At 42.3% G+C, this 26,486-nt stretch overlaps 1 protein-coding gene across 1 annotated transcript; it reads left to right on the plus strand.

The window, feature by feature from the left end:
* Nucleotides 1–993: 993 nt before the first annotated feature.
* Nucleotides 994–21,639, plus strand: LOC311146013 (heme-binding protein 1-like). Its single transcript, XM_084182448.1, has 5 exons — nucleotides 994–2,053; nucleotides 9,820–9,914; nucleotides 15,451–15,592; nucleotides 15,735–15,918; nucleotides 18,180–21,639. The coding sequence occupies exons 1-5, from the start codon at nucleotides 1,801–1,803 to the stop codon at nucleotides 18,349–18,351; spliced, it is 846 nt and encodes a 281-aa protein (XP_084038574.1). The 5' UTR covers nucleotides 994–1,800; the 3' UTR covers nucleotides 18,352–21,639.
* Nucleotides 21,640–26,486: the final 4,847 nt, after the last annotated feature.

Genomic DNA, 26,486 nt, shown 5'->3' on the forward strand with positions numbered 1-26,486 from the left:
CCCCGGGGTCACACGCGCCCCCCCTGGCATCGCTCCGCGCCCCACTATTTGAGAAGGACTGGCTTAGATAGATGCAGGTAGCCTATAGCCCCTGATAGGCCTATATCTTATTTCCGAATAGGCCTAGCAGTCTACAGTAGCCTAGGCAAAATGTAGGCAAGATGTAAACTGAACAATTTAGCAGCTTGCTTAGTTCAAATTAACAGACTAATTTATTCAACATGAATAGCTTGGTGATTTCGAGGTAAAACGTGTTTATGTTTCCCAATAGCCCGCTGGAATAGGCTACAGAGGATAGGGTTGTAATTTCAATCACTGAATTATATATTAATAATATGTATATGAACTATGCTTGTCGACAACAGCCAGTGTTTATTTGTGTATTTTTTTAAACCTGTAACCTAATCTGACTGACTGTTACGTCAATCTAATGCCTTCTAACAACTGATCGGCAATTGCGATAGAGCTTTGATAACTTCCAATTTAATTAACTAAACATGGCCATTAATAATAGCATAATAACACAAGGCTACAACAACAATACAATTAAGTTATAGGCTATTTATTAAATCTGTTTGCCAGCTTCGGGTAGGCTACACAAGTGGCACAAATTCATTTGCAATGACTCCAGTGATATAGTCATTTCAACATATTTATTGTATAAAATGGTAACCTACAGTAGCCTACAATGGCATATAAATTAATAGGCTACTTGATGGCCAACAGATGAAAATACATCATTCTCCACATTTAATGTCTGTTTCATTGAGGACTTTAACCCCATACCAGAAGCACGTGAGGGAGTTCCACAACTTCCATTTCAAATTTACACTCGTGCATAATGAGAAGTTAAATAGCCAACCTACAATAGCCAACCTACAACTGGTAAAAAGTATTCATGACGTGCGCGTGTGCTGCTCTGTCTCCTCTCATTCACGTGACTCAGCCAATCGTGGACTAAACTGCATGCTGCAGTGCTCCCTGAACACACACACAACCCTCCCCACTACTCACTCAGCAACAGCCTGCCTCACTTACTGATAGTCAGCAGCAGCAGGTCACAGTTTTTTTTTTTTTTTAAGAGAAATGCCATGGCGGCCGCCGTACAATTTAGAAGTAGCCCAAAAACCCGCAACCCGCGACCAATAAATACATTTTCTCCAGCGATATATTTTTCAAAATCGGCTAATTGTAAGAAATACACGAACATGGCAACCCTGTCCGAGGAAGCGAAATTGTCCGCCATTGTTTTGTTTTGTTTTGGTAAAGCCTCGGAGTGATGTCACGCCCCCAATAAGGCTCAACCAATCATCCGACGGATAATAATGACTTTTCCTCCGCTATCCTATGAAAGGAAAGTTCGCATCCGGTCTTGCAGTGGGAGGAGTGGCCAGGTGTCACGTGGTGTCCGTCATCTCTTATATACATCAAGTTCACCAGTCCACAGAATGCGTCGCGTAAGGACATGCAAGGTATTTGTTTTGCCGTCTTCGACGAGTCAAAAGCAATAGAACAGGTTTGAAGTGGTATCTGTAAATAGAATATAGGTTGCACAGCTCTGTAAAGAAAACAACATGGCTTAATGCGTCGGAATAAACGCCAAGATTAGAGCAAAAATGGCCCTGAAGTTTTCCTAAATTCGGATTTTTCCTTGGGTCCGAATTTACCGCATCAACTGCGACTGTAACGCGCTCGGATCTACCACCAAAAGCGGTCTTTCTTTAGACACAACAGTAGTCCTACTGTACACATTTGCTTTGGAATACTTTTATATCTAGATAGCTGTTCCAAGAGTGGAGAATGGAGCCAGGTAATTGTCGTATGAATGGCGGTGGTGGACTCGACGGTATCGTTGGTGGTGGAGGCGGTGATTCCTCATATGGGATGATCACGCTAGAGGACCTGGAATCTTTTTCGGAAGACCAGCTGTCAGATTCCGGCACTGGGAGTCTGGAAGAGGAGGGTGAGACGATGGAAGACGAAGAGCAGCAAGACAGATTGCTGCGCTACTGGCAGGACGCCGCACGCGGACACCAAGTGGAAGTGCCTAGAGGTAAAGCATTTGGGATTAAGCGCACACACTCTACAGTTCGAATTGAGAAAGTAATACGGGTTTTGAATGGGCAATTCGCTTGTGACGTTGTATAGACAGTATAAACAAAACGGTTCACACTGATTGTGACAACAAAGTGCAATGTTGGCTACTTTGTTTTTATTTCCTGTTTCATTGATTGCCCTAGTTTTCTGCGAGGGAGATCAGATCAGCCAACCAGTTCAAACTATAACTATTCAGGTAGTCGTGGTCATCAACGTGCCTGACATTGTCATTCGCTCACACAAATAAAGTATACCTAATTCAAAAATAGACATCCAGTGACTATTGAAACCCTTAAACCGTTGTCGACACTTTTTACACTGGCGGTCAATGTTGACGGCTGTCAAAACAAACTGTTACAGTGCGTTGTGGGTGATTTGCTGTACCCCAGCCAAGAAACTGGAGACGTTGTAACACACAGAACGCAAATATTAGACACTTTCACATAAAGAGCGCAAACATTACACACTTTCACATCAAGAGCGCAAACATACATGTATACAGTCACTCAGATACAGTACTATTGTAACTTGGTTAGTCACAATGTATACTCAAATTGATTTAACATAATGTACTTCATCTAATGGAAATCCTAGACTGTGAATGGTCTTAGTGACTGACGTGAGAAAATTAGGGTCTGCATGTATTTGTAGCCTACTAAGATACAAGTGCTGCTTGTAGCAGTAACATGACTGTGATGTCACTTAGCTGCAATATGTACCTTTTTGGGTGAGTTATAGATCTGTCATTTTCATTGAAAGCCAGTCTAAGAAGCGGTAGATCTGTTCTGTGTGCACTATTCTATGCTTCCCGTTTAGTTTTTGTATCTTTTTACATTCGGTTTTGTACACAAGCTGAAAATACAATATTTTTGGTTATTGAAAATATAATTCACAGCGGTTTAGATGGTACAATGATTATCAACACACTATACATTGCTTGTTTTGTCACATGAAATTAGGTGAATGTTACAATTTTTGTAACAGGGGAAAAGGCAGAGCAATTTCTGCATATTGCACCTTTTTAAAGCCCCGTTTATACCTCTGATAATTTTCACCCTGTGGCTAGAAGAGGTAGCCTGGGTACCAGTCTAACTAACCTTCCACACAAAAAAATGTAGTAGAAGGACTGGATGCTGACACCTGAGAAATCGTGACTTGTCAAAAATGATTAGTGAGGAAAAATCTGCACATCCAAACAAGTTGTCGTTCGCATCCCAGTCTGTTGACCGATGCCAGTTATATTACGTGCATCGTCCACGAGAGATTAGAGGAAAACCAATTAAACTAGAATGCAAGGGTAGATTTGGACCCATTACATGGGGAGCCTTGGTTACTATAAATGAATGAATGGATTATGGTACTTAGAACTAGGGCCGGAATGATACCAGTATCGCGATACTCCGTTAGTATCGTGGCAAGAAAACAAAACACGAAGCGGATTTCACTTCTTTAGGAAAACAACCCCTAATGTTGGAAACAAAACATTATGTTGTCATCCAGAGTCACATGTATTTATTTTCCAAGCTATAGCACACAATATTTTACATGCAGCAGGTTTTTAAAGGACCAAAGGGTGATTCTGCTTCGTGTTTTAATTTCTGCCATGGAAAAAAATATTGCGATACTGGTATCGCCACAGCTGTACTTAGAACACTAACTAACTAAAAGTAAAACAATTGAAATGTTGAACTTACTCCCTCAGTAAAGAACAAAATATTGAAAGCAATGTTTCAGACTCTGTAAATTGCATAACTTCTTCCTACCCTACCCCTGGGGGAAAATTATAGCCTATAAATTCCAGAATACAGTAATGGCTGAAAAATGATGGAGAAGGTGAATATTTTGGCCTGAATTTAAAGCCCCTGCCCGATGTTAACATGAGGCAACACTGAGTGAGCCAATTACCCCTAACGCTAGAATGCAGATTGCAGCGGACTGAATGTACGTACAGTCAAAGGGATAGAGCTCCTGTTGCACACAGTCAGGTCGGCCGGCTGGTTGAACTGCAACCAGATTTGCACCCAGAATGCTTCTGCCCTGTGCAGAGCACAATGGAGGCAAGTTGCACCTGAACTACTTCTAGGGCCTCTGGAATGCAGACTGGGTGTGCATCGGGCGGCCAGCAGCAGCAACAACAGAGGACTGAAACGGTACACGCAGACTGGGTTGTCTATGCAGCTGTCCCCAGAGTCAAGTCTCAACCTCTGAGCCTGACTAGTACTAATGGTGTTAAAGCTAAACTGAACCAAAAAAATAGAAACACAACATGTAAAGTGTTGGTCCCATGTTTCATGAGCTGAAATAAAAGATCCCAGACATTTTCCAAATGCATAAAAAAGCTTATTTCTCTCAAATTTTGTGCACACATTTGTTTACATCCCTGTTACTGAGAATTTCTCATTTGCCAAGATAATCCATCCACCTGACAGGTGTGGTATATCAAGAAGCTGATTAAACAGCATGATCATTACACAGATGTGCTGGGGACAATAGGACACTCTGAAATGTGCAGTTTTGTCACAACACAATGCCACAGATGTCTGAAGTTTTGAGGGAGCGTGGAATTGGCATGCAGACTGCAGGAATGTCCACCAGAGCTGTTGCCAGAGAATTGAATGTTAATTTCTCTACCAAAAGCCGCCTGTGTATGACAGCGTGTTCCAGTTCCTGCCAATATTCAGCAACTTTGTACAGCCATTGAAGAGGAGTGGGACAAGAATTCACAGGCCACAATCAACAGTCTGATCAACTCTATGCGACGGAGATGTGTAAGAGGCAAATGGTCACACCAGATACTGACAGATTTTCTGATCCACGCCCCCTACCTTTTTTAAAATTATTGTTTTATTTTAATTTTAAGTATGTGACCAACCGATTCAGATCTGTATTCCCAGTCGTGTAATTCATAGATTAGGGCTTAATTTATTGGGGCTTAACTGTAACTCAGTAAAATATTTGAAATGGTTGCGTTTTTTATATTTTTGTTCACTGCAGAGTCTAGGTTTTCATCACAGACCAGTAGGGCAGTATGTTCAGCAGGGTACACCCAGAGTCAAGTCAACCTCGGAGCCTGAATAGTACCACTGGTGTTCAATCTAGATCGTAGGTTATCACTACAGTCTAGTATGTTCAGTAGGACAACCTAGTAAAACATATGGTTATTATTGGACAAATCCGTAGTTGAGTTGAAGTAGGCTAGTGGCAGAGCCACAGGGTAGAAATTCATGCTATTTTGGTTGGAGGTGTAGGCAGCTGAACATTGAGTGACGAGGACTGCTAAATTAAGTTCTATGGTATGCTGCTTAATGAGTTCTGGTTAGACTGGGTCTTGGGCTCCCGCCTGTTCCCTCTCTCTTCTCAGACTAACCGTTGGGGCATTCTGACTCAACGGATTAGCTATAGTTTAGCCTGCTCTGGTTGAGGGAAAACTTGGGCTATTAAATCCTGTCTTAAAATACTGTGTGGGTAAACCTCTTTGCTCACCCTCCCTCCCTCTCTCTCGTGGGCTGTGAAGCACGTTCAAGGTTTAGTTAATTTAGTACCATCGCCTTAAGTGTCCATTGTCACTACCACCCTAGTAAAACACTGTCCATTGTCACTACCACCCTAGTACAACACTGGAATTGCCCTAATCTGATAGGGATTTAGAGGGATCATTCGCAGTATTGTGCTGTAGTCAGTTAGGCTGGTTAGAATTCTTACAGTAAATAAGAAGCATTTAAAAATCTCCCTGAGAGTAGCATATTCAGGTGTTGATTGCACCGTCAGCCCCGTGTGTACAAGGGTGCATGTAGCATGCCTCAACTTCAGGCTCCATAAACAGACAAACGTCAGCCATAATAAAAATGGGCCATCTAGACGTGGATTTCTCTGGAGCCATTGTTCCAGTTCCTATGTTGACATTCCGATCTGATCCCAAGAGCTTAGTACGACTCAGCAACTGGACAAACAAACATCAACAAGTACACAAAACAGCACTTGAATCATTTGTCTGGACATTTAGCAATGACTCTAATCCCCAGATAAATCTGGTAGGCTATTCTTCCATTTTGCAAGAATGTTCCGACTGCCCTAAGACGTGTAAATAATAGATCTCTGGTTTTAGTCGTTTTTAAAGTATATTGAGTTAGTCTCTTACCCCATCGTGTGCCAGAGGTTTGACACGCCTGCCCTAGACCCAGGCTAGTGTGACTGAGTCTGAGACTGAAGATCGTATAGTGCAGGGGTACTCAGTACTATTTGAGAAGGTCCGGTCACACATTTCCTAGGTGGCAAAGGTCCAGATGGATAATGTAATTTGTCGGCGTAGTAACAACCCCCCCCCCCCAAACTGTTCACACCCCTCTTGTTGGCGGAGAGAACATTTTGCAGTTTTAAAGCTAATTTCCCGCAATTCTACAAATTTTTACATGTCTTATGTGTGTTTATATGATACCAGGGGTTGAAGCTCGACGACGTGTAAAAACAAAAAATACACAAAGAAAAACACAAATACAAAAAATAAATCGTAAAATTCATTTATAAAAAATATATGTATGTATGTATATGTTAGCTAAACTGTCCAACGCTGGTCAGAAGTTTCCTAAAGTTACTGGGTGACCAGTGTACACATACACTGTCAGTCCATTTCCAAGTCACTCCCCTGATCAGTGATTTAGAGTTTGCTGTGCTTAGCCCACAGAAAGGGCTGCTTAGCCCACAGAAAGGGCTGCTTAGCTCACTTCACTTGTGTCTTGCTCTCCAACTCCACAAAGCGGCTTCTTTTACAACTCCAATGCTTGTGGCTGCTCGGGTAAACCAAACTGATGGAAAAATATACTGACATTCATATGATTGAAAATCTATGCTATTGAAATAATCTAATTTAATTATTCACACCTCACAGGTTGGAAATTCTGAGTACTATGGTTTCCTATCCTTGGATTCCAGGGTATTTTAATAGCTATTATTCATACATTCAAGATGGCTCTATCTGGTATCAGTGTGGGTAATGCCTGCTGCAGCCAGAAACAGACATGGTGTGACCGACTAAATAGCAGGGCCAGAGACGGAACCGATACTTGTCCAGTCACAGTTGGTATCCAATGCCAAGGAAGGATAGCCTACATTCATTAGGAGTAGTCCTGCTGAATGGGAGAGGTGGGGCGGCTAGAGAAAACACAGCCCCTTGACGACAGCTATAACGGGGAGGAAAGTCGATGGAATTTGTCATTATTAACATCGAAGAGGTGAAGTTGGTGCTTGCTGTGTTTTACAGAGAACCTCTCTTTCGTAACGTCTGAGATCCCCAGTGATTGGAAAGCTGTCGCGATCATCCCCCTCTTCAAAGGGGGTGACACTCTAGATCCAAACTGTTACAGACCTATATCCATCCTGCCCTGCCTTTCGAAAGTATTTGAAAGCCAATTCAACAAACAGATCACCGACCATTTTGAATCCCACCGTACCTTCTCCGCTATGCAATCTGGTTTCCGAGCTGGTCATGGGTGCACCTCAGCCACGCTCAAGGTCCTAAATGATATTATAACCGCAATCGATAAAAGACAGTACTCCGCAGCCGTCTTCATCGACCTGGCCAAGGCTTTCGACTCTGTCAACCACCGCATTCTTATTGGCAGACTAAATAGCCTTGGTTTCTCTAATGACTGCCTCGCCTGGTTCACCAACTACTTCTCAGATAGAGTTCAATGTGTCAAATCGGAGGGCCTGTTGTCTGGACCTCTAGCTGTCTCTATGGGGTTGCCACAGGGTTCAATTCTCGGGCAGACTCTATTCTCTGTGTATATCAATGATGTCGCTCTTGCTGCTGGTGAGGCTCGGATCCACCTCTATGCGGACGACACCATTTTGTATACATCTGGCCCTTCATTGGACACTGTGTTAACAAACCTCCAACGAGCTTCAACGCCATACAACACTCCTTCCGTAGCCTCCAACTGCTCTTAAACACTAGTAAAACTAAATGCATGCTCTTCAACCGAACGCTGCCTAGAGTATGTGGACAACTACAAATACCTAGGTGTCTGGTTAGACTGTAAACTCTCCTTCCAGACTCGCATTAGGAATCTCCAATCCAAAGTTAGATCTAGAATCGGCTTCCTATTTCGCAACAAAGCCTCCTTCACTCATGCTGCCAAACATGCCCTCGTAAAACTGACTATCCTACCGATCCTTGACTTCGGCGATGTCATTTACAAAATAGCCTCCAACACTCTACTCAGCAAATTGGATGTAGTCTATCACAGTGCCATCCGTTTTGTCACCAAAGCCCCATATACTACCCACCACTGTGACCTGTATGCTCTTGTTGGCTGGCCCTCACTACATATTCGTCGCCAAACCCACTGGCTCCAGGTCATCTATAAATCACTGCTAGGCAAATCCCTGTCTTATCTTAGCTCACTGGTCACCATAGCAACACCCACCCGAAGTCTGCGCTCCAGCAGGTATATCTCACTGGTCATCCCCAAAGCCAACACCTCCTTTGGCCGCCATTCCTTCCAGTTCTCTGCTGCAAATGACTGGAACGAACTGCAAAAATCTCTGAAGCTGGAGACTCTTATCTCCCTCACTAACTTTAAGCATCAGTTGTCAGAGCAGCTTACCGATCACTGCACCTGTACACAGCCATTCTGAAATTAGCCCACCCAACTACCCCCATATTGGTATTTATTTTGCTCATTTGCACCCCAGTATCTCTATTTGCACATCATCTTTTGCACATCTATCATTCCAGTGTTAATTACGAAATTGTAACTATTTTTGCACTATGGCCTATTTATTTATTGCCATACCTCCATCACTTACTACATTCGCACACACTGTATATATATTTTCTGTTGTATTTTTGACTTTATGTTTTGTTTACCCCATATGTAACTCTGTTGTTTTTATTGCACTGCTTTGCTTTATCTTGGCCAGGTCGCAGTTGTAAATGAGAACTTGTTCTCAACTGGCTTACCTGGTTAAATAAAAAAATAATAAAAAATAATAAGTGCAGTAGAGTAATTTCATGGCATACTGTTGGCTGTGTATGTCTGCCTTGGGCAGCTTGGCATCCTCCCCTCTGTCAGTGCTCATACATGTCACTCTGTGGTAAACTGGCACTGTGCCCTGGCTGACATGACAAAGCCTTTCTCACGCCATCGCCAGGCAAAGCTGGCTAGTCGTGAGTTATTGGAAGAGCTGTAACAGTAGGTATAGTCTTTAGACTGAACACTATCGTCTATAGACTGCAAGAGGAAACCTAGACTGGTACTAGTAGCAGCTACAGTGGTCTACATGTGACCTCTATTAGACAGGTTGGCAGATAATACCAGTTTTTCTGAATTTATAGAGCCCAAGTCAGGAAATGTAAGAGAACATGTTTAGTTATGTGGTCCTCTGTAGCTCAGCTGGTAGAGCACGGCGCTTGTAACGCCAAGGTAGTGGGTTCGATCCCCGGGACCACCCATACACAAAAAAAAAAAAATGTATGCACGCATGACTGTAAGTCGCTTTGGATAAAAGCGTCTGCTAAATGGCATATTATATATTATATTATAGTTAGTAGGACTATAGCATTGTCAACAAGCATACAACCCCTGACATTTGTTGTACTTGAAGGTAGGTTTGCAAAATTCCCAAAACTTGTGAAGTTTCTGGACTATGGCGACCCTACTTGAACCTTTTGATTTAACTCAATAAAGATTTACCAAGTCTTTGTTTTTCTCACCAAAACAGACATGGCCGAGCCCATCCAGCAGATCACCAGCAACAACAACGGCCAACACGACCGGGAGCGCGTGCCCTTCACCCTCATCACGCGTAAGGAGAAGGCAAGTCTATGATTGACTCATTCACCAACAAACCAATGTCTACTCTGCCGGCCAAGCAACAAGACTATGTTTGGGCGGAAGACCGTGTACCGGGGTATTTTGAAACATAATGATTTTTAATATCTAGGATTTGCCAAGTAAATGCTCCAGCTATGCATTTGGTTTACTAACTTGCTAGGTAAGTGGCTAGCTTGCAAGATAAAGCTTCTTGGTTACATCAGAGATGGATCCATCCTCTCCTGTATCAAGATCCCTACTGTCTAATATTTGTTTTGTGCGTGCAACAAACTGTGAGTAGCCTTTTGAGACAGTTATAGAACTTTTATGAGCTGGGTTGTCTGTCCTTGCAATTAGTTTGTTTGCTTTTGCTTGTTAGCATTTATCTAGCGTCCGCTATGGGAATTCCCTAGTACTTTGTTAGCGTAATTGGACGTTTTTATTTTTTTTGGAACGAAATGGCGCCCCTTAACTGCCGGTTATACCGTATAAAAAAATCTGGATACCGCCCAACCCTTACTAAGACTCATTGTAAAATATGTGGTCCTATTCTCTTAATTCACACAACACGACACGTCACTTCCGGCTGCACGAAAATTAGGCTAGGGTGGGAAACCGAGACCAGAAACCTAGGCAACGCAGTCAAACATGTTGTACTGCAGCGTTCCTGGATGTAACTCCTACAAAGGAGGGAGTCATGCCGAGAATGAACTTTTCACCGTTTCCCCAAAGACCCACACTACGACGCCAATGGGTGGTGAAAAATAAAATTCATGTCGGGCCACATTTGAAGGTAAGATTGTATGTACGCACTCACTAACTGTAAGTCGCTCTGGATAAGAGCGTCTGCTAAATAACTAAAATGTAATGTAATGTAAATGTAAGTTAATGTTGCTGGTTAGCTTAGCTAGCTAGTTAGCTAGCCAGCTAGGCTAACACAGCCACCAGTTAGCTGAGAACGGCTAATGTTGGCCAACTTAGTAGCTAGCTTTGCATCTTACCAATATAGCTAGTTCTGAAGCTTGACAACTAAACTGGATGAAAATTTCCCTACACAGATAACTGATAACACTAAAGTGTGTTCAAAGCACTTTGTGGACTCCTTTTGTTAAAGACCATATGTGGGAAAATGATGCTAAGGGAGCGGGTTGTGCAGACTGTTCACCTGGACGTCCACTCCAAAGCCTGGTAGGCCTACCCTCAAGCTTTTCTGATGATGGTCCTCCTATCTAGTGTAGCTTACCCCCAAACTAGGTAGACTCCTTAATCAACTGTGACGTATTTTTCTGTGTTACAGTGAGACTGCCTGTCATGGAGAGGGAGCACCTGCTGAGGAGCCAGATGAGCTAAGGTAGTCTATTATTACATGTATCTGTTCTGTCATTTTCAATAGTTCATAGCCGATTTTATGTAACCTAACCTTATATCTGCGGTGACCCACTGGATGAGGACCCTCAAGCTGAGAACATGGCTTGCCAAATCTTGCTCAGGTATAGACTTGCTATCAGAACTTCAGTCACTTTAGTGTTTTTTGTGGGTTTGCGTTATTTGGTTTAACCTGTCACTAGCTCCCAATTACAATATTTCACAATGAATACTTAGTTTCTGCCCCGTCTTCTCTAAATATAGGCCATGCAAGTTAATGCAGTTTTTCTGTCAGCGTTTCACTGACAGAAAAGGAACTCCAAGTATCAATTTGCATGGCCTGTATTTGGAATAGAAGATGTAGAGCTGATAGTATTCATTTTAAAAGCATGTAGCTGGGCTTGTCAAAAGCATTTTTGCCTTTTCACCTTACAGTTCTGCCGATGAGGTGGAGGCCAACGTTCCACACCCTAACCATCCATTACGATCAGAATCCTCTGCCTGTGGCGGAGCAGCTTGAAGAGGCACGCAAAGAGGTCGCTCGTCAGGCTGAGGAAATTGAAACACCTCAGGCAAACCAGTTCCTCCTTCAACGCTTCTAGTGTGACAACAAGAAAATCATATTTTTACACTGGATGTAGGGACTACAGTACTCTAAAAGCTGTTTTTCTGCCTTTACAGCCGACAGCAGAAACCATGGTTAGATGGCGTCAGGTACAGCTCTTAAACAAAACAGATTAACACACTTAGACGTGGCCTTAGCACATATAAACCCCTAATGGGTCAGTGCTTCCTCTTTCTGTGCTGTGTTAGACGGACTTCCTTAAACTGGCGTTAGCTGTTTGTTTCAATGAATCACAGTCCACGGTCAGTAGGATATGTGTCACCTGCATGAACTACCTTTTTTATGTCATGCTAGGATCCCTTTCAGTTTGGCCTTCAAGGGGAACTGTTAATGAGCTGATGCCCCTCTGTTTCAGGAACACTTTCCCATGTACCAGAGTAATACTGAAATGCATGTGCAAAGGCCTAGCTCAGAAGTGCTTAACTCAGAAACACTAACTATATTGAACAAAAATATAAATACAACAATTTAATTGATTTTACTGAGTTACAGTTCATATAAGGAATTCGGTCAATTGAAATAAATTCAGTAGGCCCGACTATGGATTTCACATGACTGGGAATACAGATATGCATCTGTTGGTCACAGATACCTTAAAGAAATGGGCCTCACAATGGGCCTCAGGATCTCGTCATTTTTGTGCATTCAAATTGCCATCGATAAAATGCAATTGTGTTCATTGTCCGTAGCTTATGTCTGCCTATACCATAACCCCACCGCCACCATGGGGCACTCTGTTCACAATGTTGACATCAGCAAACCGCTGGCCCACACAACGCCATACACGTGGTTTGCGTTTGTGAGGCCGGTTGGACGTACTGGCATATTCTTTAAAACGACATTGGAGGTGGCTTATGGTAGAGAAATTAGCATTCAATTCTCTGGCAAAAGCTCTGATGGACATTCCTGCAGTCAGCATGCCAATTGCACGCGCCCTCAACTTGACATATGTGGCATTGTGTTGTTTGACAAAACTGCACATGTTAGTGGCCTTTTATTGTCCACAGCGCAAGATGCACATGTGTAAAGATCACGCATAGCTTGCGGTACGGTTTTGGAAGCATAAGGACCTTATCTATCTTATCAGCGACAGATCATTTAAAAAAAAATATGTTACATTGTTACACACCTTTTATAGTGTTCCCACATAGCCATATCGCCATGTTACAACGTGTGTTTATGAAAGAGGGAGGGACCACCTGTGCTAATTAGCTATCTAGCATGCGCCGAACACCTGTGTGTAATGGAAGAAGGCCGGCAGAAACGTATTGTTGCTGAAAAATACTGTCGGCTGAAACTGGGATAACCGGTTAAAAAAAGTATGTGTATATTTAGCATTTATGAAATTATTTGAAAGTGAAGGGCTTTGTTTCTAGAACTGTATCACAATTTGGAATCGATTCATTTTTAGATGGAGTATTTGTCTTTTTGTTGCTTCCAGAGCCAGTCTACCTCTGAAGATCCTTTGGACCTTCAGGAGTAACGGCAGGCTCCTTGAGAGTACATCTTGGGCTAGGGATTATCTAGAAGAGGTACATTTTAAAAATGTGTACGTAAAATAATGTAGAAAGATGAAAATGTATTTTGTTGAGTTGTCTATCCTATTAATTGTAACACTTATAAACAATTCATAAATGTTTGTACTCTAACAATAAACTATGATAATTCATCCTGCGTAGCTGTCCTTTTTACTTGCATAGGGCTAGCATGAAATGCTGGGAAAAGAAATCGCCCAGTTTGCACTTCATCTTTTCCCACTTGTCTGCATCAAAGTTTATTCTCTCCAGGTGATAGTCATCGTTGCATACCACAAAGAAGTCACACCATTTGGTTCCTGTGATACCCATTTGATAGTGATAATCGTGATTCTGTTTTAAGGAGAAAGTACTCTAGATTTGCAACAAGGCTGTCCATGTCTTACCCTCGAGCACACCCTTTTGAAATGAGATTAATGCGCTGAGAGCGCACAATATGCCAGATATTGTTAATTTGCTCTCCTAGTTTCCTTCTGCGTCTGACTTGTCTCCATACCATGTAAGTCCATCTGATCTTGATTCAAAACAGTTGTAAAGCTACTGTGCTGTGAAGGTAGTGGAACGGTGGGGTAGTCATCAGTGTGGGTGGGCTCTGGCACTTTGAGGCTGATAAGTCAACACTGAGTCCAGAGGCAGATCACAATACTGCGAGGGTACTTTTCATATTGAACCAAAATTAAGCCTTCCCGCTCCGTCTATACACGAAGGGATGAATAAAATAATGGCAACATTAATTCTGTCATCTGAGAACTGATTACGCTCCGTATGTTCCCCAAGGACTGAACACCACTTTTGTGGTTAATCACGTTTAAAATCCTGGTCGCAGCACCAACGCATTTCTACTATCACTGTCAATAACCGCCATGTTTCTGTTGACGTGACGCAAATGCTGACCAGGTGTGTTTACAATCTGATGAAAGCTGATAAGAGACGAGGATTGCCATTTTATTTTGGACGGGGGAAGCGGCATTCCCCTCAGCCAATTTCAATAAGCCTCTTAGTCACATGGGGAAAGTATAAATAAAAGGGTCTGATGGGCTTGGCCGGAGAGTATGGTTAAACAAAGGAGAGGTTCTTTTAATATCTGTCAACACTGTAATCTTTCATGTCTGTGTCAATCAACACTGTGTAATCTTTATCTGTGTCAATCAACACTTCCGATACTAGGAGCATGATCACCATGCTGGCTCCTCACGGTACATCTGTTGGTATACACAGTTACCAAATGTTGTCAGTGGCCATGTTTCTATCCACAGTTTTCATGCGAGTTAAGTCATACCGTAAAAATAAAACAATTCACGACAGCTGTGATGGAAACAGGAAGTTTCGGTACAATTGCATAAATGCCGACATTTGTTCATTCGACATGGTGGGATGTTTTTGTCGATTTTAAAATGAATTATGCGAGAAATGGCGGTGGAAACCCCTTTTATGCGCAAATACTGAGATGATATGGTGTGTGTGTGGTCCTCCCACTACGACTCAGGAAAGCATGCAGTTTATTAGGCTACAGATGAAGTAAGTTATGTACTTCACATGATGGTGGAAGTGCACGTGATAAGCTTGATGCTCCTTTCCAATAAGTATTGAGAGTCTTATTCTGGTGACATGATGCTCGATGCTTGGCTGCTGTTTGACAAAAATAAGAGTGGGCACATTTTGCTATATAACGCAATAGTTTTTGTGACAAAACCATCAGTAGAGTTTAAAATGGGATGGAAACCCATTTAACTAGTATTTTTCCTTTCGGGGAATTTAACAGTAAAAGTAATTTTTATGTGCTCTACGTCATCACCAATAAGTCAGTTTGATGGAATCGCATCTCTGGTGGGAAAATGCGCATATTATTTTATGCAGATTTGAGAATATTCGCATGAAAATCTGTCGCAAATTGGATGGAAACCCTAGCTACTGACTGAATCCAATAGGACGCTGAAACAACGTGTTGCTGTTACACTGCATTGGACTTTATGAAACGCATAGGTAGTGACCCAGTTTGTGTGTGTGTACACAGTGTGGGGACGTGCTCTATGAGAAGAGACACTATGAGAAGGCCCACTGGGCGTGCTTCACGGTTCGCGAGGACACCTACGAGCAGAGCATCTGTTACGGCTTCATGAAGCTCATGAGATACATCTGCCAGCAGAACTCCTCAGGTGAGACCAAAGCAGAACTCCTCAGGTGAGACCAAAGCAGCCTTCACAGGAGTCATTGAGACTATATTCTTCTAACGTCATCCATGTTTAGCCAGATCTACTGCAGACTCCTGACTGTCGGTTGTCCATGTCCTGTCCTTAGGTAGCTATCTGGGTATGACTATCCCTATCCTGACTGTGATCCGCACGGACGAGAACCACTCCGTCTTGTCCAGGGACGTCACTGTGGCCTACTACCTGCCCACAGAATATCAAGCCCAGCCACCCCTGCCTTCTGACACTGAAATAAGCATTGAGGAATGGCCTGCCACCATTGTCTACACAAGGTAGGAGTTTGGAATTGTCTTGTGCTGCTTGCTCAATTTTATGGCAATACAATATGAAAGTAGATGCATTATAAACTTCAAATTGTAATCCTTACTGGAGCCACTGTCAGTTTGAGGCATAAACAAGTTCCCAGCTTCTAGCAAAGCGTGAGTGAATTTCAAATATTTTCTGCCTGCAGTTAGTCAAGAAGTTAGCTTGCTGGTTCTCGGAACCCGGAACCAAATCTCACGTACAGTTGAAGTCGGAAGTTTACATACACTTAGGTTGGAGTCATTTAAAACTTGTTTTTCAACCACTCCACAAATTTCTTGTTAACAAACTATAGTTTTGGCATGTCGGTTAGGACATCTACTTTGTGCATGACACAAGTAATTTTTCCAACAATTTACAGACAGATTATTTAACTTAATTCACTGTATCACAATTCCAGTGGGTCAGAAGTTTACATACACTAAGTTGACTGTGCCTTTAAACAGCTTGGAAAATTCCAGAAAATGATGTCATGGCTTTAGAAGCTTCTGATAATGGCTAATTGACATCATTTGAGTCAATTGGTGGTGTACCTGTGGATGTATTTCAAGGGCTACCTTCAAACTCAGTGCCTCTTTGCTTGACATCATGGGAAAATCTAAAGAAATCAGCCAAGACCTCAGAAAACAAATTGTAGACCTCCACAAGTCTGGTTCATCCTTGGGAGCAATTTCCAAATGCCTGAAGGTACCACGTTCATCTGTACAACCAATAGTACGCAAGTATAAACACCATGGGACCCCACAGCAGTCATACCGCTCAGGAAGGAGACGCATTCTGTCTCCTAGAGATTAACGTACTTTGGTGCAAAAAGTGCAAATAAATCCCAGAACAACAGCAAAGGACCTTGTGAAGATGCTGAAGGAAACCGGTATAAAAGTATCTATATCCACAGTAAAACGAGTCCTATATCGACATAACCTGAAAGGCCGCTCAGCAAGGAAGAAGCCACTGCTCCAAAACCGCCATAAAAAAGCCAGACTACGGTTTGCAACTGCACATGGGGACAAATATTGTACTTTTTGGAGAAATGTCCTCTGGTGTGATGAAACAAAAATAGAACTGTTTGGCCATAATGACCATCGTTATGTTTGGAGGAAAAAGGGGGTAGCTTGCAAGCCGAAGAACACCATCCCAACCGTGAAGCACAAGGGTGGTAGCATCATGCTGTGGGGGTGCTTTGCTGCAGGAGGGACTGGTGCACTTCACAAAATAGATGGGATCATGAGGAATGAAAATTATGTGGATATATTGAAGCAACATCTCAAGACATCAGTCAGGAAGTTAAAGCTTGGTCGCAAATGGGTCTTCCAAATGGACAGTGACCCCAAGCATACTTCCAAAGTTGTGGCAAAATGGCTTAAGGACAACAGTCAAGGTATTGGAGTGGCCATCACAAAGCCCTGACCTCAATCCTATAGAACATTTGTGGGCAGAACTGAAAAAGTGTGTGCGAGCAAGGAGGTCTACAAACCTGACTCAGTTACACCAGCTCTGTCAGGAGGAATGGGCCAAAATTCACCCAACTTATTGTGGGAAGCTTGTGGAAGGCTACCTTGAAACTTTTGACCCAAATTAAACAATTTAAAGGCAATGCTACTAATTGAGTGTATGTAAACTTCTGACCCACTGGGAATGTGATGAAAGAAATAAAAGCTGAAATAAATCACTCTCTACTATTATTCTGGCATTTCACGTTCTTAAAATAAAGTGGTGATCCTAACTGACCTAAGACAGGGAATTTTTACTAGGATTAAATGTCAGGAATTGTGAAAAACTGAGTTTAAATGTATTTGGCTAAGGTGTATGTAAACTTCCGACTTCAACTGTATGTAACTAGCAAGCTACTCGATTGGACACAAACATTAAGTCAGTCACGAGGCTATCTAGCTAAAGTTAATTACATTATTTCAGTCGGCCACCAGTCCCAATACATTTATGCTAGCAACGATATCGTTGCATCATGCTTCCAAAAATTACAGTGGCTGCAGTTTTGTTTTCATTTAGCCTATTGTGACATTCACTTTCATAGCATATTGTATTGGACAATCTCAAAGCAGAGTCTGTTCAAAAGCCTCAGGAATTTCCACAGCAGAAGGAGAGTAAGGAAGTTAGAATACCTCCAGTTAGACCTGCACCTGCAAACGCACACCTCCCTTAATTGAAACGCACACCTCCCTTAATTGAATCAAAGCTCATTCGATTCCTGTGTGCCCCTTTCTCCCTCCAGGTCCTTCACTGGGGCCACAAACGAGGTCACCATCATCAATGAGATCAGCGTCATGGCGGAAATGCTTGACTCCCCCGCCACGCACGTGAATGACTCATTCATCGTGGCCGGCTACACCAACCCTGCGGCGGCGAACCGACAGAACGAGATTTGGTTCCTGGAGCGGCCTTGAGGGTCAGCCTAACCTTGGCCCGTCTTCCTAAACATGACCCACCCGACAGCCCCGACCTTATCCGATCCTACTGATTCACCCCTAATGGACACCCTTCCTGTTCTAGAGAGAAGAGACGTAGGGACTTTGCTGAAAAGGGTCCTTATTACCAGTCCTGTGCCAGGCTGCATCCTTTGGGTCCATGAACACCTTTGCGATAGAGCAACTAGTCTAAAGATTTTACTCTGCTGTTTTCCTCACATTGTCAGGGCTTGACATTAACTTTAAGTCAGATTTTCTTACTTGTCCGAAAGCTCAAGTCACTTGTCCCCCCCCAAAAAATGGTCTGCAACAACATTTTTACATCATTGTATGATGCAAGGAACCACTTTACAAAATAAAATAGAGAATCAGATAAACGTGTAGGATACCATCTGCCTATAGGCTTCTTTGCCTGTCTCAAAATACAACACTGCCCATTTAAGGTTCTCCTGGAGGATGGTTGGCCACCCTTGGCCTATAAAATATTGCAGCGTTACAACTACAACCAAATACTTTGTCTTCATTAAATAATTCCCGTAGCCATTTGATCCCTGATTTAATTGAATAAGGTAGGCTACTTCAAAGCAAGGTAACTAACAAATACACATTTATCTATAACCTTGTAAGGCTAAAATATTCAGATTTCAGGGGATATCTATTGACATCCTGTGAGAATATTTTTAACGTTGTCAGAATTACATGGCCAGTGTTGAATAGAGGGGAATCCCAGCTCTCCAACTGTCAGATGTATTTCTCAACTCCCAATTTTGAGCGCTTGAGAGGAGGTTTTACAACAGGAGTATGTAGCATTGTTTTAATAATGCACCCGTTCATCAATTGCGCACTGGAGTGCCGGTGTTTTTTTGTTTTGTTTTTAGGACATCGGACATGACAATGACATTTAATGCATGCTAAAAGCTGAATAGTTAGCTACAGAGAACTAGCCAGGCTAAACAAGATGTTTTGAATTGGCTATGTAGTTAGTCTGTTGTCTCATTATTACAGGTTACCTGCTGCTACAATGTCTGTCTCTCCTCGGGCCCACTCACACTGGCACACACACAGGTGGTTCATACACCATGACCTTTTCCAGGATTTTAATGACCATGCTCTGTTTGCTGACCAAAAAATTAGCTATAACTGGGTAAAAAAAAACATGTGCACACGCTCGTGCCTGTCAATGCAATACAATTCTGCTCCGATGCGAACAGTGCGCAAAACATCGCATCCGGAGGACACTTGTTTTGATAGTGATTTCTGTGTGATCATTTTTTTTACTTGTCCATTCGGACAACTTAAATAGATATTCTGCTTGCCGAACCTTTTTTTAAAGTTTTTTTTTTTTTTTTTACTTGTCCCGGACAAGTGCTAATGTAGAGCCCCGATAGCCTTGACGACCTTCGAAAGGGTGAGGAGCCAAGTGACGTTTACTTGATGTTTTGTGAAAAGTGGATGGATATCAGAGCCATGCCTTTAGGGAGTTGGGCCACCTTTTTTGACATTTTAATATTGTTCTAATTCTAGACATTTAGTTACATAGCATTGTTTTAAATATTCCCCATGTAATATGAATGGGGTGCTAACATGGCTGCCATAGAATATTGTAGTGTCATCAAAATGCAGAAACCTCAATGGCCCAACTCTCTAAAATACATGGTTCTGGTGGATCATAATTATTGCGCCAGTCACACTGTAAACCTCGGAAGAACTGGAATCCTTACCAGGCAATTAACAATCCTGAACGATGACTGCTATTCCAGTCGGCTTTAGGGGGATAAGTGCAGTCTTCACCATGATAAATACCACCTTTTTAGACAATTTAATGCGATAGGAGGGTGGATTTATTAATAAGTAAATCAAGTCATTCTCTTTCTGTCAAGGAAACACTGAACATGACACATAGACAAACACCGGATAAATTAAACAGCCAACAGTCTGAATGTATAAGCACGGCGAGACAGAGAAAATATGTATTACTACAAACCAAAATCACTGACCTTTGCTGTATGACAATCGAGCATGCTATCTGCTGCATACTACATTTTTCTGTGCTCTTTCCGAGAGTCAATGCATTCCTCATTCTTAAAGCCATGATGTTCACAAACTACCTATTTCTGTCTCTTTCAGTTTACCTAATGTTCCAATCCAGACATCGCTTTGTGTCAGTGAGTGTGTGTGTGCACTATTCGCAAATTACCTGGCACTGCTGACGAGAAACGAGTAACATTGGAAAAAGAGTAAAAGCATAGAGCATTTAAATTGAGCTGCCCATCACAGACACTGTTATATATTTTTATGTTCTCTGAGTAAGAAAAGTGATTTGTTTATAGTCCACAGTATTAGGGTTATATACCCCATTTTAACGACAATCCATTAAAGCTCCAAATAACATTTTAGGAGGTATTTTCTATATTCCAAATATTTTGTAATGAAACCAATTACTAAGAGGATGAATTTAACATAAGAAAAGTGATGTGTATCATAATATCTATTTTGTTGACCTCAACAATGCATAGGAAAGATCTAGATCTATCATTCTTGTTTTAAAGGAGAATAGGCCAATACTGCTCAACACCGAGCTGTATATTAAAGTAGCTGTGACACCAGTCACGGTGTGTCAGGAAACTGTACTTTGCCAAATCATCACTATGTAAAGACTTGTTCAGGAGATCCTCTTTCTCATTGCCCAGTGTGGGTTAATGACCATTCATAACCATTATTTTACCCATGTACCGCATTCAGCAGCGTGTAAAACAAACAGCATCTCAATCACTTCAATCGCCAAGTCCAGTCTGAAGGTGGGTAAGAGAAACCGTTGTCTCCATAACTTCATGACCAGTGTAGTGATATTATAACACGAACCTTTAACCAAGTTGTTTCAGTGGTGGTTATTAGTCTGTTTGGCCTCTGCAGCTTTTTACACTTTTACGGGCAGGAAAACAACTAACCTAATCGGAGCTGATGTAGACACCACGTAACGTTAAAGTTAAAAATGTGCACGGAATTGGAGCATGCCGACTGATTTGAACTGGGTGTCTGCCCATGACTCCAACACGTCTAACTAACAGACTGGTCCTTTGGGAACATCCAGGTGGAGCGAAGGCAGTTTGGGGGATTTGTGCTTTTTTCTTTTTTTCAGTGTTTTTCGTAAAAGTCTGCTGTACAGAAAAACATTTGAGGTGCAACGACGAAAGCTACTATGGATTTCTTGATTGTTTTGTTAAAATGTTTTGTTTCCTTTAAGAAATAAAAATGGTATTAAATCTCTTTGGGCCTTCGTGTGATTCTAGCAAGGATGGTGGGGATAGAGATGTCCCTATAAAATATACAATCCTAATAATAATAACCTAGACTACCATTTATACAAAAAAAGCTTCATTAGTCACGTCCAAACATACGAAAGTGGATCAACATCTGTAAAATATGGCTTCAAACCCATCTGGTGCCAGTGAGCACAGAAATGGCACCATACTGGAAATGAGGCTATTGAAACCTGAATGTGAGATGGAGGCATAAGGTTACTAGGACCCAGCTCAGTGCTGTGCCTGAGGGAGCAGGATATCTCCAGAGGGAAACATCTGACATGTACAGATAAATGACCTGATTCACACACAGATCAAGTGTGCACGTTTCTTTCAAAATGCATAGTCTACGAAAGAGGGCAAGGGGCACACCCTTTTTTCTTGAGAACAAATATTATTCTCTATGACAAGGGAACAATTGGGGGCTCAGTTACACAATCAGTTACATAAAGCCTAACAAAAGGGAACCAGGCACAATTTATCACCATACCATATCAGGCAATGGAAATTATGCAATGCCCAGGGAGAGGCAAACCTATGGACTGTAAATTAGACTAGTTGCCCTCAACATTGAGTAAGACCATGAAGGAGATGCTTGCTGAGGCAAACCTATGTTGTGGTCATGGCATCTTGTCTAGACCATAACCCATGAGACGTCCTTACAGGGAAACCAAACCGGCCACACTAAAATAGAACTTGCTTCTATTTGAGAAGCGCAACGCGCTGCAAGTCCCGCCTATCCCATATCATTGGTTTTCACAAGCATACAAACCCAGGAGAGATTAATCAAAGCTAACTAAAAACGAACTAGGTTTCCCCTTTTATCTGTGGATTAATCATTGGAGTAGAGAAACACACAATTTTGTATGACTCCGTGTCAACATTCTGCAAAGAACCAGGAAAAATATATAAGACAATAGCAGTGGAGGCTGGTGGGAGGAGCTATACGAGGACAGGCTCATTGTAATGGCTGAAATGTTATAAATGGAACGGTATCAAACATATCAACATATGGAAACCACATGTTTGACTCCGTTCCATGAATTCCATTTCAGCCATTATAATGAGCCCGTCCTATAGCTCCTCCCACCAGCCTCCACTGTACCATAGGCATGTCAGGTAAAATAACAATCCAATGTTCATCTCCCAGGATAAACTTAGCTAGCAACAGCTAGCTAGCTAAATGTCCATTAATGTTTCATGTGTGTTTCGACCTGCCCCCAAATTAATATAATTGATTCATAGTCTGTTTTGGTATGTCAACCTGCATGTCATGATCACATCTGGTGTAGATGGACAAAATCAACATGCGTATGATGGCCGGTGTGGTCAGGGTGTTCGGAAATTCAGCACATCAGACTAGAGGTGGTGCACTAACAAGGCCATGTTGTTCACCAGCACCACAAGGGTCCGGTCTCCTACTGGGTATCTGAGCATTCATTGGTCTGATTCCCCTAGCAGCCAGCCACTTCAGCTCCAGTGGCCTGATGGCTGTTGACAGTGGCTGAGGAGTAGTTTTGTTGTTGCCTAAATCCATTTTCTCCAGTTTAATTTTTCTCTGGTTTTTACTCGAAATAACACTTGTTTAACAGAAAAACAACCAAATTGGATGTTCTAAGTCCACAACAATGCTTAAACTACATCAGGAGACCACTTTTGAGGTCTGGGAAAAATCTAACATTTAACTTTTTGGTTGTAGATACCCTTTAATTAAAACTGTGCACCAGTAAGACACGTGTTTGGTTAGCGTGTAGCACATGTGATTGCAGAGCTTGCTAAACAGATAGCCACTGAATTGATGCAAATAATCATGATATCATTCTGCCAGGTAGACTACTCTGTAGTTAACATTTAACCAAGAAGGTTTTTGGGAAAGCCTTTCCATCTACCAGAAGACGGTTATCATTATTAGCATAATTAGCATAAAGTGGTAGACAAAACGTGCAAACACAGAGAAGGGCATTCCTGCGTTGCCTCTTCAGAAAGCTGAAGGAAAATATGAATCACTGATGCATTTTGTTAATGTCTTATGATAATCTTGGACAAATTAATACATTTTAGAATAAATTCAATACATTTAGTTGATTTCAATACATTTTTGAATATTATTAAATTCCATTTTAATGTTTGGATTCCGTGATTCCGTCCGCGTTCTCCACAGATTTTGTAGGGCCCTTGTAGTTGCTGGATTGGGCCTTTGCTCTACAGCTGCAACATTCCACCACTCCAGCCAGTTGAGACAGAGTAGTGAGATGGATTCTACAGTACAGAGTCCTCCGCTCCTTGGATTTCTCTCTAATGAGTGAGCACTCAGTGCACCATGACCAGACTCATTTGCACTGACAAACAATGACGGACCACAGTGCACCCTGGGATGCAGCTTTTTGTTATATCTTTAGAATTTATTAATTATGATGAATTAAGTCGTACCACACAGAGATGGAAAACTTACTTCCAAGTAGGGGAGAATTTTAAAAAACATCCTGCAATGATAAATCTCAGCCACAAGATGGCGGCATGCCAAAACAAATGTCACATGACCCAGGGTCAAAAGGGAGGCCACTCCTTTAATGCAGGGTTTCCCAAGGCTTGATGATTAGTTGACCTAATTGAATCAGGTGTGCCAGGGTAAAAAAATAAACAGTTAAACGTCTGGGGGGGCCGAGGAGAGGGTTGGGAAAACCTGCTTTAATGTGATAGGAGGGAAACATGGACATTATTGTGTTTTGGAAGGCTCCAAGGCTGTCATACAGATAGGAAAACGGTCTACCTTTTTAGTTCACATAGGCTACATCACATCTTCAGTAAAACAATATGTGGTACCAAGTCTGATATGACTAGATGTGTGCCGGTACCTACCTGTAGGTCACATGTCTCAAACTCATTCCACGGAGGGCTGAGTGTCTGCGGGTTTTCTCCCTTGTACTTGACTGATGAATTAAGGTCACTAATTAGTAAGGATCTCCCCTCACCTGGTTGTCTAGGTCTTAATTGAAAGGCAAAAACTAAAACCGCAGACACTCTGCCCTCCGTGGAATGTGTTTGACACCCCTGCTGTAGGTAGAGGTCCTGGTGCCCAGCCAGCGACTCCCCCAGGGGAACCACCACCTTCTCCAGGCTGCGCTGGTGGGAGTTGGTCTGGATGTCAGGGCTCTCTTCAGACGGCAGCTCAATGTGGGAGATCAGCAGATTGATATGACTTGCTGCACTGACGGTAGGGCAACACACAAGGGTTTACAGTCAGGAGTGGATATGTTTTTAGACAGTAGGCAATCACTAGCCTACTTAATGTCACAACAATTGAAGTGGTACATAATGTCAGTCCATATGAGACCCATTTATAAGCTTCATGAGGTCATTTTGGCTGCTGGTAATATTGAATTGAATAATAAATGTAAAGAAAGATCGTGAGACCCCGATTGTTCTCCGTCCACTATGCTTCACGAGGTCACAACAATAGTGTTATGACAGATGCTGCTCACGTTAGTGTCTCCACCTGGGGTGGCACTTAGTGCCAGTATGTGAAACTGTTGAGTCTGGTTTCCCAACTGTCTCAACACCTGAGAAGAGAAGTAATCACAACCTGCTATTATTCCTCTGGTGGTAACTTGTGCCACCATATTGAACAGTGGTGAAATTGCTTTGTAATGGACACAGTGCATGGCATGAATGTAAAGTTAAAGCAGAATCATTCTCAGGTAAGTGCTGGGATAGATACCTGGCAGTAGGCATGATTCCCTAGTGTGAGCCTCGTCAAGCACCACACATTTGACCTGCAGTGCGGGGAAGGTGTCTCGAGACAGGTCATTCAACACCTGAGGAGTGAAGAAGAAGATGTGCCTGGACCTCCATAGAGCCCGCCTCTGCAGTGGCTGCGCGCTGCGTGGCGGACAAGGAATGGAAATGTCAGAGAAGACATGTTTTATAGCCTTACCATGGCACTGTTCAAACATGTCTTATGTCCTAACCTTGGCCCCTGTTCAAACATTTTTCAACTCAGCCTGGTCTCATAGACTAGACGTAACATAGTAAAGGTAAATTCGGGACACTCAAATTAGTATGAAATGTTACCTTTGCTGAGGAGCTGCAAAGGCCTGGGAAGTCATTGTAATATGTTGTTCCACTTGAGGTTGTCTGTGTGAGGCTATTAGTGTTCTCAATAGTTGGTGTATGTTGTTGTCCAAAAGTTACATCAATTTGCAAAGACTTCTCAGCCTCATAAACAGTAACTACCATTAAAACATAATGATCTTCATCATCAGCAGCCTCTCACCTCACTGTTAGTTGTGGACCCCCGACCAAATTAACCCCACAATGAGTTACGGGGCGGCAGGGGTGGCAAAGTTATGTCATTATCCTCTGACTCTTGCCTGTGAATGCCGTGCTGCAGTTGGAGTTTGTTTTTCGCCGCCCCGACAAACGTACATTATTCATTTCACTAACCTTTTGCGGAACTGACGTACCCCAAGTCTGGAACAAAGTCATTTGATTTGTACCACTCATTTTCACTTGTGGTGTTGATTTCTAGCAAGAAGCATGTGGAGACAGCGGTGGCATTCCGAAAATTGTACTTCCGGGGTCGCAATAAGGAATTCCGGGGTTGCGGGTAGGCCTAATAATGGCTTTAAATAGTTACTGAAAAACATTTAGGTTTTCATGTTTTGCTAATACAGATGCGTTTCCATTTTTAGTTTTCAGTTCATGTGGCTGGGACACTGGAAAATGAAGAAAACCTTTGTTCAAATTTTGCTATGTTACCATAGCAATGGAGGGAAGTAAATGGCCAATGTTGACGTTCACACGTTTTCAGGT

The sequence above is a fragment of the Coregonus lavaretus genome (genome assembly GCF_964263955.1).
Source record: "Coregonus lavaretus genome assembly, chromosome: 18".
In the NCBI taxonomy this organism is placed as follows: Eukaryota; Metazoa; Chordata; class Actinopteri; order Salmoniformes; family Salmonidae; genus Coregonus; species Coregonus lavaretus.

Excerpts from the sequence above, each read along its gene's own strand:
- LOC311146013 (XM_084182448.1), top strand. The coding sequence starts at position 1,801 with ATGGAGCCAGGTAATTGTCGTATGAATGGCGGTGGTGGACTCGACGGT. Across the intron at positions 15,593-15,734 it reads CTGCCAGCAGAACTCCTCAG|GTAGCTATCTGGGTATGACT; the intron begins GTGAGACCAAAG and ends TCCTGTCCTTAG. Across the intron at positions 15,919-18,179 it reads GCCACCATTGTCTACACAAG|GTCCTTCACTGGGGCCACAA; the intron begins GTAGGAGTTTGG and ends TTCTCCCTCCAG.